This window comes from the organism of the source record quoted next, unplaced genomic scaffold (genome assembly GCF_019419815.1).
Source record: "Pyrus x bretschneideri cultivar Hongxiangsu unplaced genomic scaffold, Pyrus_bretschneideri_v1 Contig25, whole genome shotgun sequence".
Lineage (NCBI taxonomy): Eukaryota > Viridiplantae > Streptophyta > Magnoliopsida > Rosales > Rosaceae > Pyrus > Pyrus x bretschneideri.
The window spans coordinates 5,318,021-5,330,063 of NW_025999557.1; the positions used below are offsets into that span (position 1 = coordinate 5,318,021).

The 12,043-nt window shown below is 40.0% G+C and overlaps 4 protein-coding genes across 4 annotated transcripts; 2 read left to right on the forward strand and 2 right to left on the reverse strand.

Annotated features, from left to right (window-relative positions):
- Nucleotides 1-2,901: 2,901 nt before the first annotated feature.
- Nucleotides 2,902-3,725, forward strand: LOC125478624 (translocator protein homolog). The gene has a single exon (XM_048586986.1). The coding sequence runs from the start codon at nt 2,974-2,976 to the stop codon at nt 3,541-3,543; it is 570 nt and encodes a 189-aa protein (XP_048442943.1). The 5' UTR covers nt 2,902-2,973; the 3' UTR covers nt 3,544-3,725.
- A 502-nt stretch (nt 3,726-4,227) lies between these two features.
- LOC103934133 (xyloglucan 6-xylosyltransferase 2) lies at nt 4,228-5,869 on the reverse strand. The gene has a single exon (XM_009343843.3). The coding sequence runs from the start codon at nt 5,712-5,714 to the stop codon at nt 4,365-4,367; it is 1,350 nt and encodes a 449-aa protein (XP_009342118.2). The 5' UTR covers nt 5,715-5,869; the 3' UTR covers nt 4,228-4,364.
- A 406-nt stretch (nt 5,870-6,275) lies between these two features.
- Nucleotides 6,276-8,550, reverse strand: LOC125478601 (alkylated DNA repair protein ALKBH8 homolog). Its single transcript, XM_048586925.1, has 4 exons — nt 8,289-8,550; nt 7,948-7,979; nt 7,261-7,455; nt 6,276-7,045 (listed from the first exon to the last, which is right to left on the reverse strand). The coding sequence occupies exons 1-4, from the start codon at nt 8,491-8,493 to the stop codon at nt 6,743-6,745; spliced, it is 735 nt and encodes a 244-aa protein (XP_048442882.1). The 5' UTR covers nt 8,494-8,550; the 3' UTR covers nt 6,276-6,742.
- Nucleotides 8,551-9,669: 1,119 nt separating this feature from the next.
- On the forward strand, nt 9,670-11,307 carry LOC103934134 (stress-related protein-like). The gene is made up of 3 exons (XM_048586714.1): nt 9,670-10,139; nt 10,412-10,636; nt 10,723-11,307. The coding sequence occupies exons 1-3, from the start codon at nt 10,104-10,106 to the stop codon at nt 11,173-11,175; spliced, it is 714 nt and encodes a 237-aa protein (XP_048442671.1). The 5' UTR covers nt 9,670-10,103; the 3' UTR covers nt 11,176-11,307.
- Nucleotides 11,308-12,043: the final 736 nt, after the last annotated feature.

Consider the following 12,043-nt stretch of genomic DNA (forward strand, 5'->3'; position numbering starts at 1 on the left):
TTGCTTCATACAGTCAGTCATCAATAGGTGGGCTAAGGAATTCCCACACGTAGCATTGTATGAAATTATCATTGATCATCTGGTACGGCATTGTCGAATGATCTTCTGTTCACTTTGTCCAAATTATTTGTCAATCATGATAGTTTTCTTATATTGCCTCAAGATTACTTAAATTTGTTTATTCTCTCTGCAGAAAGAAGACGACCGCATTAATGTAATAAGAGAATACAATATCAATTGTACGGTAAATGGTTCAATTTTTTTTTTGTTTGGATGCAATGTTCATACTTAGTTTAATATTTACCATATGTTTAATTATATTTGTATTCAAAATAAAATTCGTTAATTTGTGTTGTAACATGTAATTTGTACCATATCATAATTAATAATTTGGTAATGATGACCATACATTATACTACATTTGGGAAATAAATTTTAGCTTTCGTTTGTCTTAAGATAAAAAGTTAATTGGGTCAGTTAACCTCACAAATTATAGGGTTAATTCGAGCTGGCATACGATCTTTGAAGATCCTAGAAGTTGATACTCAAATTCACGAAAATTTTATATTTATGCTCATGTCAGACTATTTATATGTTTGTAGGGTCTTCAAGATCGGCTGCCAACTTTAAATCAACCTTATAGTTTGGGGCTAGATCCATAATTATTTACTATGTGTGCATTTCTATTGCAGCCAACATTCCGTTTCTTTCAAAATGGGGAAAAGGTAGATGACCTAGCCGGTGGCTCTGCCATACTCTTGGAAAAGACTCTTAACAAAATTTATGGGTAATCATTTTCTGGATTTACTCTACATTTGTGTGCTTTGACGTAGATGTAGATCTGGCCAGTTTACACACAACTCCTTAACACGACATATATTTTTAGATATTACTTAGCTACTCGCTAGTATATACTCTATGTATTTACTTTTTGATTTGGTTCAATAAAAAATGCCAGTTTTACTAATTAAACGTTGTTGAATTATTCATCTAGGGGAGGAGAATGGAGTACAGCACAAGTCCTTGACACACAATTAGTTAAGAAAGATGGGAATGGTGAAGGAGTTTGTTCATCATTTGAAGTGGAAGCGGTGGCACATGATACTTGGGATACAAGTTACGAATTGAAACACTATTACAAATGCCCTTGCAATTTGTGTCGTAGCTGGAAGTACCTGCGACTGAAGTTGTCACAACCGCGTGAAACTGAGATTCAAAAGGATGAGAAATAAAGTTTAAACTTAAAACTTGTTTGGTGGTTTGGAATTTCAATAGCTACCTTGTGTTTTTGTTAGTTTTTTGGCTATCGTGCAATTTATTTGAAATTATGTATGCACTTTGTAAAAGCAGAGAAATTTTTAGTTATGACGGGAATACAGATGGTACATCACGTGTTTTTATGTAAGTGGTGGAAAATTTTAATTTTTAAGTTATTAACCTTTTAACACACATATCCCACCATTTATATAATGACAAGTGATGTACCGTCTCGTGTGACGATCACACTGAAAAATCTCTCGTAAAAGCATGTCTCCGTTCACGCTACATATGCACAGATTTTGATAGACTTTGAAATAGAACGATAACTTTGATCTCTCTCTCTAGTGGTAGATTTTGGTACTTCTTTTCCTTTAATAATCAATTAATTTAGTTGGATGTAAAAATAAATTACATATGTTAAAGTTTTTTTGAGTGGAGTAGGTTATGAAGTAATGTTTGATTTAAATAGCTGCTAATAAAGCGTAACTTCAAGCCAACAAGCCTTTCTGAGAGTTGAAGAATTAAAATATAATATAAATGTAGAGAGTAATAATAGATAGCAATCCAATTAAAGTTTCCCTAATAAATTTTAATAAATTTCCGACCCAAAAGAAAGCATTACAGAAAGGTGAAAGTGTAGAATAAAATTCGCAACACACATTGTGATACAGAATATAAATCCCTTAGAAAAACCTCAGTGGTCGTTTTATTGTTGTTGGATGCTTGTAGTTTCTCAACAATAAACTGGAAATTCATACTCCATTTAGAATAATCCATTCCCCAACATTTAAACTGCCAGATTCAATTCTCGGCTTAGATCTAACGGTTTTAAATGTCGGAGTCTGTCATACTCCGGTGTAATAGAACTTTACAGTTTAATACTTATTATTTTATTATGTACAAGACTAAGAATATATATACATATAATTCTTGATTCACAAGGAAACATAAAAGGACATAAAATAGATAATTTTAACGAAAAACTTCCGATACTGTTCACTTCAACGAAAAATCACATTTTTACACTAAAAAGTCAATCCTCGTACTATTTACTCTACCCTTTATTTTGTCATTTTCGTTAAAACTCAAAATTTTCAAGATATTTTCATTAATTTTCCTCATAAAATATCCTTTCTAATAAAGGATTCCTAAAATATTTACATACTCTTTACATACTCATTAAGACTCACGTTAATATAAAATAGTTAAGATTATAAGAAAATTATCATTCATATGAATTGGATCTAACGGTTTTAAATGTCGAAGTCTGTCATACTCCGGTGTCATGTAGCTTAAGATTAAAAAAAAATTATCTCCCATATTTGGATGATTACAATTTTTTTTTTTTTCTTTTCGAAAAGGAATGAATACAAGTTTAAAGAGTATCTTATCACCCTTTTGCAAATCTTATCCCCTACGTGCATGCATGCATGCATGACAACATCAACCGACATTGTGAGTTTTTGGCTCTGCACCCAGCTTCCACCATTAATCATCTGCTACTACGTGTATAATCCCCCCATTAGCCACGTGTACGTTCCGTTAGCCACGTGTACGTTCCGTTCCCATCCGCTCCTTGCCTCCACCTCCGCCCACGTGTCCTCCCTGTAAAATCGCTCTCCTGTATATAATTCCCACCTGAAATTCCTCCAATAAAACTATAACATAAAAACAAACAAACAAAAAAGACAAAGTGATTCATCTCTCTGAAAAATGGATAATTATTCCGACCACCTCAAGCAACGCAGGACAGAGGATCCTGCCGCCGCCCCTGCCGGGAAGAAGGGCGGTTACAGAAGCAAAAAGGACATGAGAATGGACATGGCCAAACGCGGCCTTAGGTCCTTAGCCGTGGCCGTCGCAATCCCCGTCACTCTCCACCTCATCGCTATCTACGCAGGTTCATCCGACCCCTACCGCGTCGGATCCAAGCCCTTCTGGATCCCTCCCTTGTGGGCCCTGCGGTTAACCTGCATGGCCTCCAGCTTCCTCATGGGCCTGGCCGCTTGGTTAGTGTGGGCCGAAGGTGGTTTCCATAAGAACCCGATGGCTCTGCCCATTTACTTGGCCCAGCTAGGGTTGAGCTTGATTTGGGATCCGATTGTGTTCGGGGCGGGGGCACCGTGGGTCGGGTTGTTCGTGTGCATGGGGATGTTCGGGGCGATGATCGGGTGTTCTCGGGTGTTTAAGGATGTGAATCCGGTCGCCGCCGATCTTATGAAGCCGAGTTTGGCATGGGTTGCGTTTTTGGCCGTTGTAAATCTGAAGCTTGTATTCCACTGAAATGTCAATTTAATTACTAATAACCTTTTGTGTCTTGCAAGGTCCGTTTAGAAATGATAAATTCTATTAGAAGCACTTCCTGTAAAAGTACTTGAGCCTTTCATGCAAGAAGCCAACAAGTGCTTCTTTTAGAAAACAATTCAAAGTGTTTTTCCTGATCCATGAGTAATTAAGTTTTCATGCCATAGCGCTTTTGGCAATTTTGCACTTTTTAGTTATTTTAAAAACATTTTCAAGCAGGAATATCTTCCAAACGTCACGATGGGCTAGTCTAGGTGGTAAGTGCAGCCTTACAACCGAAAAGTTGCAGGATTTGTATCATGTGTTCATGCAATCGTCTTTAGATATAGGGGCACAAATGAAGCATAAACAGCCAGAGTATTTAAGAATTCCAGTCTCGAGATCGAAATCCCAAAAACCAGTGAGAAATGAACTAGCTTGGTAGGAGAGACTTTCCTATCCCGGCCTATCCTGGCGCGGGATGTATACATATCCCATCACACGATGTATACATCTCGGGATAGGAAAGTCTCTCCGCTAGTGTAATAACTCAGGGAAAATCCATCATAAGATTGTCAATCGCCATGTGTGTTACATAATCCACAAACACAAGTCTGAACAGGTCTCACCACATTATGAATATTTATACAATAATGTCTACAAAATTGAATTGGAATGTTGGATACAATAAATAATCTCTCTCATTTCATAACGGAAGTGGTACGCAAATTTATAAGGTACAAAAGAATACTATCTCCACAACTAGCACAGGGAATACAGAAAACATAGAGAGTGTAACAAATCCTAGTAACACGAGTGAACTAAGAAGACGATACCTTGGCGGCCTTGAATGCCGGATGAAGCAATCCATGTTCATCTTTAACCTCGAGCGGATTGTTTATCTCGTTCCTAACTCTCTTAACTCTTCTACTGCCCAATGACCGGTGCGTGAAACCATAGATCTGAAGAATCTGATTGTCCCCAAAGTTAAAAGCTCTATCCATCTGCTTCAAGCATCTCTCAACCGGGTAATCTGCTAATTTTCCGCACGGCTTGCAACCTACAAAATGCGTCACCAGTGGCCACCGGTGGTCGCCCAAACCAGGGCGATAATTCTCAATCATTTCTTCATATCTATCAACCAAAATCCCCCAATATCCATGCAAATAATATCCACTCTCAAGATAAACCTTATCACCCCACTTCTGTCTTTGAGTGGCCAAAATGTAGACCATGGCTGACTGATCATCAGCTTCGAAAACCGGCCTACCCTTCAATTCCTTAGTGAGTACCTTCCCGGCCTCCTCCCTGATTTTCCCTTTCGGTCCCATCGGAGCCCAAGCATCGAGTATATCCAACGACCACTGCGTATTCCTCAACAAAAAACTCCCGGTATTCAACCCAATCCAACTTTTCTCATCATAAACCGTCTTGTTCCACCCGTGCATCACAAAGTTGGAATCTTTGTACCTCTCCCATGGCAATTCAAACGCCATATCTGTAAACATTGCATCACTATCCATCCACCATAGAAACTCAACCTCCGGGTGGGACAAAAGGAGCTTCCGAATCAACGGAAGCTTAGCCCAGAAACCCGCCATTTCAGCATCCAAAAGAGCCATATTGTAAAAAACCTCAATCCCATGTAATCTACAATAATCAATTTTGTTCTTAATCGACTTCAACAAGTAATGATCACCTACCGGATTTTCGCAGGGTTTCGGCGAAGACCCAGTCACCAGAAGCACCCGGGGCTTACCAGGCCCGATGAAATTTGGGAAATTAGGGTTTTCCCTCAGCCATTTCGACCTCAACTCGTCCCAATTCGAAATCTTGGGTCCGAGAGTGTATGGCTTATTCGGGTCGAGCTGTTCCTCCTCACCTTCATCGACAAGGAGCTTCTTAATATCGAAGGCGTTGTAGTTGTTGGGGTCCGACGGCGTCGCGTGGACCTCCTCCAGGACGCGGTGGGCCTCCGCCCGCTTGCGGGAGTAGAAGTGGTCGCGAATCTCGAGGAAGTCCTGTTCCGGGGTTCCGAACTTGCCGGCTCCGATCGTGCCCCGAAGGACGACCACCGTGAGGACGAGGCAGAGGATCGTGACCTTGGAGTGCCGGAGAGCTCTCTGGATCCGTCGCGATCGTTGAGCTCCCAAGCATTTCTCTAATAACATAGCTAAAATTTCAACCTCAATTGAACATAAATAAATTGGGGATTTTGGGAAATTTTGGTGGGCGGGGGAGTGGCAGTGGAAACCCTAGAATCCAGAATTTTGACAGAATTGGACTTCGTACAAAGATTTCTAAGCTCCTGTCGGAAATCTGTACGATGTTTAAAATGTTAGCTAAAACACACGTGTCTTGTTAAAATAGTACGGCAGCTGAAAGAAACAGACCAAACAAAAAGCCAACCGAAAAATGTTTTGTGGTTTGGGCCTTTAGAGTTTGGACCCACTTGAGAGGACGATTAGGCCCACTATCATCCGTTTAAAGGCAAAATTAATGCATGAATGGGGAGTTCGTCTCTCCTTTTGCACTCGAGTTTCACTTCTCTCTTTACATATTAGAGTGATTTAAAAAGTAGAATATTACTTGTCTGCTGAACTCTGTTAATACCCAATCACATTTCGATACGAGTCTAAATAATTGAAATTGTAAACACAAATTAAACACGTATTCAACTGTCATTTAATATGAGCAGAAGTGACTGTTGAATTTTCAGCAATCAAGTAGTGTCCTAAAAAGTTGCTTGACTATTTATTTATATGTAATGAACAATTTCTCATTGACTGTTAATCGCCTGCCATTTCTGCAACAACAACGTACCTCTGTGTCGTTGATCTATCTAAGGAGACATGAACCAAAGCTTTGTGAACAAATCGTGACCATATGATCGAAGAAGGTTATGCACACATGTCAAAATTGAACGGGTATCTTCTGGTTTACCATGATACATTTAAAAAACGCAAAAGTCAGTCTATAATTTGCTTCCATAAGCATTCATCTTGGCCATTGGAATCTTGGATAATCAGCTTCCTTAAGCGTTCCTTTCAAACTGGCTCCGTTTGCGAAAGCGGATCAATGAGATCATGCAGTGCAATCTGAACTTCAATTCCTGAAACTACGCGCTTTCCAAGTGCAATTGGATCCTCAAATTCGATAGGAATTGGAAAAGTAGAAAGATATTCTGCTGAATAAAGACCTACTCCACTTGGCAGAGCTTCCTCAGGGTTATGGAGATTCTCCTCGTCTGAGTTAGTTCCTCCCCTTCCCACTTCTGAATTCCAGGCGTGCGGTTAATCTCGTGCTTCCAATGGTATCGCGCTTCTCCTGACATGAAAATTAGGGATCCGGGGTTAAGATAAACTGGAATCTTGGCCACGGCGGGATCATTTTCCTTATTTGTTCCTTCAACTTGACTAAAATGCATCACACATGACGACTCCAAGGAGAGAATGGCAATTCCATCTTCGAAGCGCATGAGATCAACGTGCGCACAGATTCCCTGCACAGAAATGCAGGTGGCGGATGTCAATCTCGATTGTTAATTCTTCTGATAGCAGTGCATCAAATCTGCATAGTTAGTGATCAAACAAAAACTTGCACTTGTTCGAAGAACATGGCATTATGCTAGTATTTTAGATACAAATCAACATCGTCAACTCAAGTATTTTCTCACGCAATAAATCTGAGTACGAAGAGGCAAAATTCATCTCGCACCTCACCCGGTTGGTAAGAATTTAGAATGAGCTGGTCAAAGAGCGGCTCTCTGCACAAAAGATGGGATGGAAATGGAGAGGCATTCTCCTTCACACCATCATTGCTTCCCAAAACACAGTCACTTGCAAGCGCAACCTTGTGAATAGAACGCGAAAGCTCGTCCGCCCATGCTGGAAGATCCCCGAACCTCATTGCCTGCAGGGAAAGCAAATTCCTTCAGCTCGCAATGCACCAATTACCCGGTACTCTTAGCACGTTGGCGGGATGAGACAAGCAGAAAATCAGCCGTTTGCAAACTTCTAACCGCGATTTTTGTACGGCTGGTCATCTGTTTAGTGTCCTCCCAATTCTATTTTTGACTAAGCGTTTGTAACTTGTTCTGTTTGCGCTTATTTACGCGATTGCAATCTCACATTTACCATTAAGGTTTACAGATATTAGAAAAATAAACACCAGGCCAAAATACAATTTGTATCCTAACATATGAATGTAATAATTACTCAGTACTACGGTCTGGTGCTATTTCTTTTCACTTGGAAGTGAGAGATCTTAAGTTTGAATCTTGTGGATAGCGAGATCAAAACTAAATTAGGTTGCTCATTATGTGGCTGAGCCGAGCTCTCCCTTCTCTTAATGTAAAAATATCGATGTATTAAAGAAAAAAACATATGCATGTAATATGTGCACCTGATTATGAGAGGCTTGAGTGAACCATGCTTCTGCAACCACAAGTTAATAAGCCACTGTATGTGAGATCAATGCAGACAACGCCGAAAGCATCCATACTTCCGGCCGGGAAATACGCACAAATAGAAATAGTTACAAACTTTCAATCGAAAACAACTAGATGGAGGAGACTGGACAGCTAAATGAGATATTTTTTTGTGTCGGAAACACGACCTGATCCTTTTTACCCTTATAGTTCATAGCAAGGCATTTTCCTGTACAAGGCTACTTGTGACAAAATGAAGCAAAAAGACTCATAGAAAAATGTGAAATTAGACTACGAGTAAAGAACGAAAACGCACCGTTTTGGATTGTGGAGAGCAAAGAGGACTGGTGCTGAGGAGAGAGGAAGTCTCTGCACAACCACAGCCCCTTGATTTGTTTGATCGGCTCCCAGAAATGGGTCGGGTCGGAATCGGATCCATCGCCCGGTTCCAGGTCGTCGCTGTCCGACGAATCGCCGAATACTTGCCGGAGAATTTCTTTGCTAGCAGCATCCATGGTCATAAGCTCCGATCTTGCATTTTGACGAGGCAAAGCTTAAAGAGTCAAAAGGTTCCTCTCTGCACTCTGCTCAATCTTAACCATTGATTTGATTGGATGAAAATATAAAAGTGGGTTTTAACGAAACATTACAGTTTATTTTTAATGAAATTAAAATTTTTACTCTAAAAAGTCACTTATAATACTATTCACATACAACATTTTTTTGTCATTTTGATTAAAGTTCAAAGTTTTAAAATCATTTTCCTTAATTTTTTTAATATTAAATTCTATTTTTAACCATTGATTTTGATAATTGTAAAATTAGAACATAGTGACTGTCACGATGTCACATGATAGCTATAAATTTTTATAATTAACACAAAAAAATACAAATTTTCATATTACACACTTTTTAATCAAAACTGCTTATTTATAAAATCAAAAATATAAATTCTCATATTCAATTCACATAGACTTTGTTCACAAAAAAAATTCACATGGATAAAACTATGACCATTTGTATTATGCTTTCTCGTAGTATGAATTAGTTCAAAATTTAAGCTCAATAAAATTTATTAATCACAACAGAACGGGCAAAGACATGCAATTTCATGTATGGACATCGAATTTGAATTCTCTCCGAATCTTGTGTCTGGTGCTTAATAATAAAAAAAATTCAGACTTTTGTTTTGTGGGAAAAAATTGAAGCATTTTATTTGTGAGACATGACCAACAAAATGAATGAATAAAGACTATTAATTTTAATTTAAGTGATCCAGATTTTCTGACCTTTGAGTGCGGGGCTCTGGACTCTGGATGATCCTTGGAATAGGAAAGGGGGATTCTCTCCGGATCTTTTTCTCCTAATCCACCAAGTTTGGGGAACCGGACTGATAAAATTTAATCAAACAGCTACAAATATGAGCTCACTTTAAAATTATAATAATTTTGACCGTTTGATCAAATTTCAACTGTTCAGATCTCCAAACTTAGTGAATTAAGAAAAAGATATCTGGAGAGGATTCCTTTCTCTGGGAATAGATCTCTACATGAATACTTTATTTTTCCAACAAAACATAAGTGATTTAATTTCGAATCGACATTTCCAAAAGAGTTCCTATTGGATGAAGGGCGCAGCTCACGGCCGTATCACAACCCTCGTCGCAGACGATTACCGACTGGATGAAACCAAACAGTCGCCTCGGCCGTCGTGCCGCGCCAAGTTGATGGACATTCGCTTGGCCTTTCGCGCCCATGCAGAGAATCTAATCCTCCTCCTCTCACCAGACGACGACACGTAACTGTCGCAGTGTCACCCTTAGATGTCCACGTGTCGTCATCTTGTAAGACGTCCCCATGCTACCCCAGTGCTTCATCTCACCCGTCGAATTATTCCTACCAAAAGTACCAACCAAGCCGGGAAATGCTCCCGTTGACGCATTTGCCACATCCACCATTCTCGAAGCGCCACGTGGAACAGAACATCTAATCCTAGCCGTCGATTTCTTGGAGATTGTCGCCCACGTTGGAATCACCTATAAATTTGAAAGAGTCGCAACGCATCCTTTCGTCTTCTCCGTTTTACTTCAAAATAGTCGAAAGGCATCCAAGGTTTTGAAAGCAGAGCAAAAATGGCGGATTCTGAAGCATCCCAGTCTACAGGAACGGTAACTCTCTCTCTCTCTCACTCCTGTTTGGTTGCCGAGAAAGTGATAGAAAAGTTCGATCTTTTTCTTTTGGGATGATTAAAACTTTCTGTTGATTTTGATTTTTGAAAAGTTCTGTTTGGTTTTAGAGAAAGTGGTAGAATTTTTTTTTTTTTTTTTTTTTCGGAATTATGAAAACGTTATGTTGATTTTGATTTGGAAAATTTTCTGTTTGGTTGCCGGCAAAGTGACAGAAAATTTCTATGTTGTTCCTTTCGGATCTTGGTTTGTAGGTGCGAGTGGACGAGAAGAATCTGAAGTATTTGGAATTCGTTCAAGTGGCGTCGATTTACGTGGTTGTGTGCTTCTCGAGCCTCTACGAGTACGCGAAGGAGAACTCCGGTCCGCTTAAACCGGGTGTTCAGACGGTGGAAGGCACCGTCCGAACCGTAACTGGACCGGTCTACGAGAAGTTCCAAGACCTTCCCTTCCAACTCCTCAGATTCGTCGATCGCAAGGTCAGTCTAAAACCTTATATTCCGCCACCATCAAATTTACAGTGTAAACAGTTGTTAATTTTCGATCGCGGTCACGTGCTTTGCAGGTGGACGAGTCCTTGAGCGAGGTGGAGCGTCACGTGCCGATTCTGGTGAAGCAGGTGTCGAGCCAGGCGCTATCGGTGGCGAGAGCGGTGGAGCGAGGCGGCTTGGTGGACACGGCTAAGAACCTCACCGGGAGCTTGTATGCTAAATGCGAGCCGGTGGCGGAGCAGGTGTACTGCAAGTACGAGCCGGTGGCGGAGCAGTACGCCGTGTCGGCTTGGCGCGCGCTGAATCGGCTCCCGCTGTTTCCACAGGTGGTTCATATAATGGTCCCCACCGTGTCGTACTGGTCCGACAAGTACAATCGGGCTGTCGGGTACACCGTCAACAGAGGCTACTCCGTGGCGGCGTATCTTCCGTTGATTCCGACGGAGAGGATTGCCAAGTTGTTTGATGAAGCCGAGAACGGGGTTGCCGTTTCGACGAACGGTGGGGATGTTGTAGTGGAGCAGTGACGACCGTTGATCTGGGTTGGCGGCTTTATGGTCTTTTGGGTTTTCTCGTTCTTTTCCTTGTGTGAAGTTTATTTTGGGCCCCGTTTTGGAGGTCTTGTTTTGAATTGTAGTCCGAAGTGGTAACTAGTAAATCTGTGCAGTTGAAAATTGATCTAACGGTTGACGTTGGATCAATTTTCAACGGTACGGATTCTCTGATTTTGTGGATTAAGAGAAAGGGATCCGGAGAGGATCCTTTTCCATTTTACAAGGAATGTTATTTTGTTTTTTAATTATATTCTTCCATTTTTTTTTAAATTTTATCTTTTTATGAATTAATAAGTTTGTTGATTCACATTACGATCTAGTATTAATCTTCTCATTTTACGTTCAAATTTCGATTATAACTCGGTTTATATTGGTTGAGCGTGCAACATAAAAAGATGATTATGTTGGTTGAGCGTGCAACATAGCCGAAATGCAATAAAATGCTGTTTTCCGATCTTGAGATATTCTCTTTGCATGATGTCTATCTTCGCACTATTAAGTCACTTGCGTAAAAAACAAGAAGAGAAAAAAGAGGCTGTAAGTCCTGTGTTTCTTATGGTGTTTTTGGACCGTTGAATTTGTAGACTAAATTTAGTAGGATTGAATACAAAAATTTAGATGCAATGACTAGAAGCAAATAAAAAAAGTGTCGTTTTTAAAGGTTTCTATTTAGCGTTTTGTAGTGTATTTTTTGTGTTTAAGTAGTTCATTAACAGTCTTCTTGTTGGTTTTCAACAATCAAGTCTAAAGTTTTATGGAACGTTTAAAGTTTCTTGACAAAGCGGCGCACTTTAAATAAATCGAATACAAGAGGATACTCAAAACCCTAACCAACCTACCT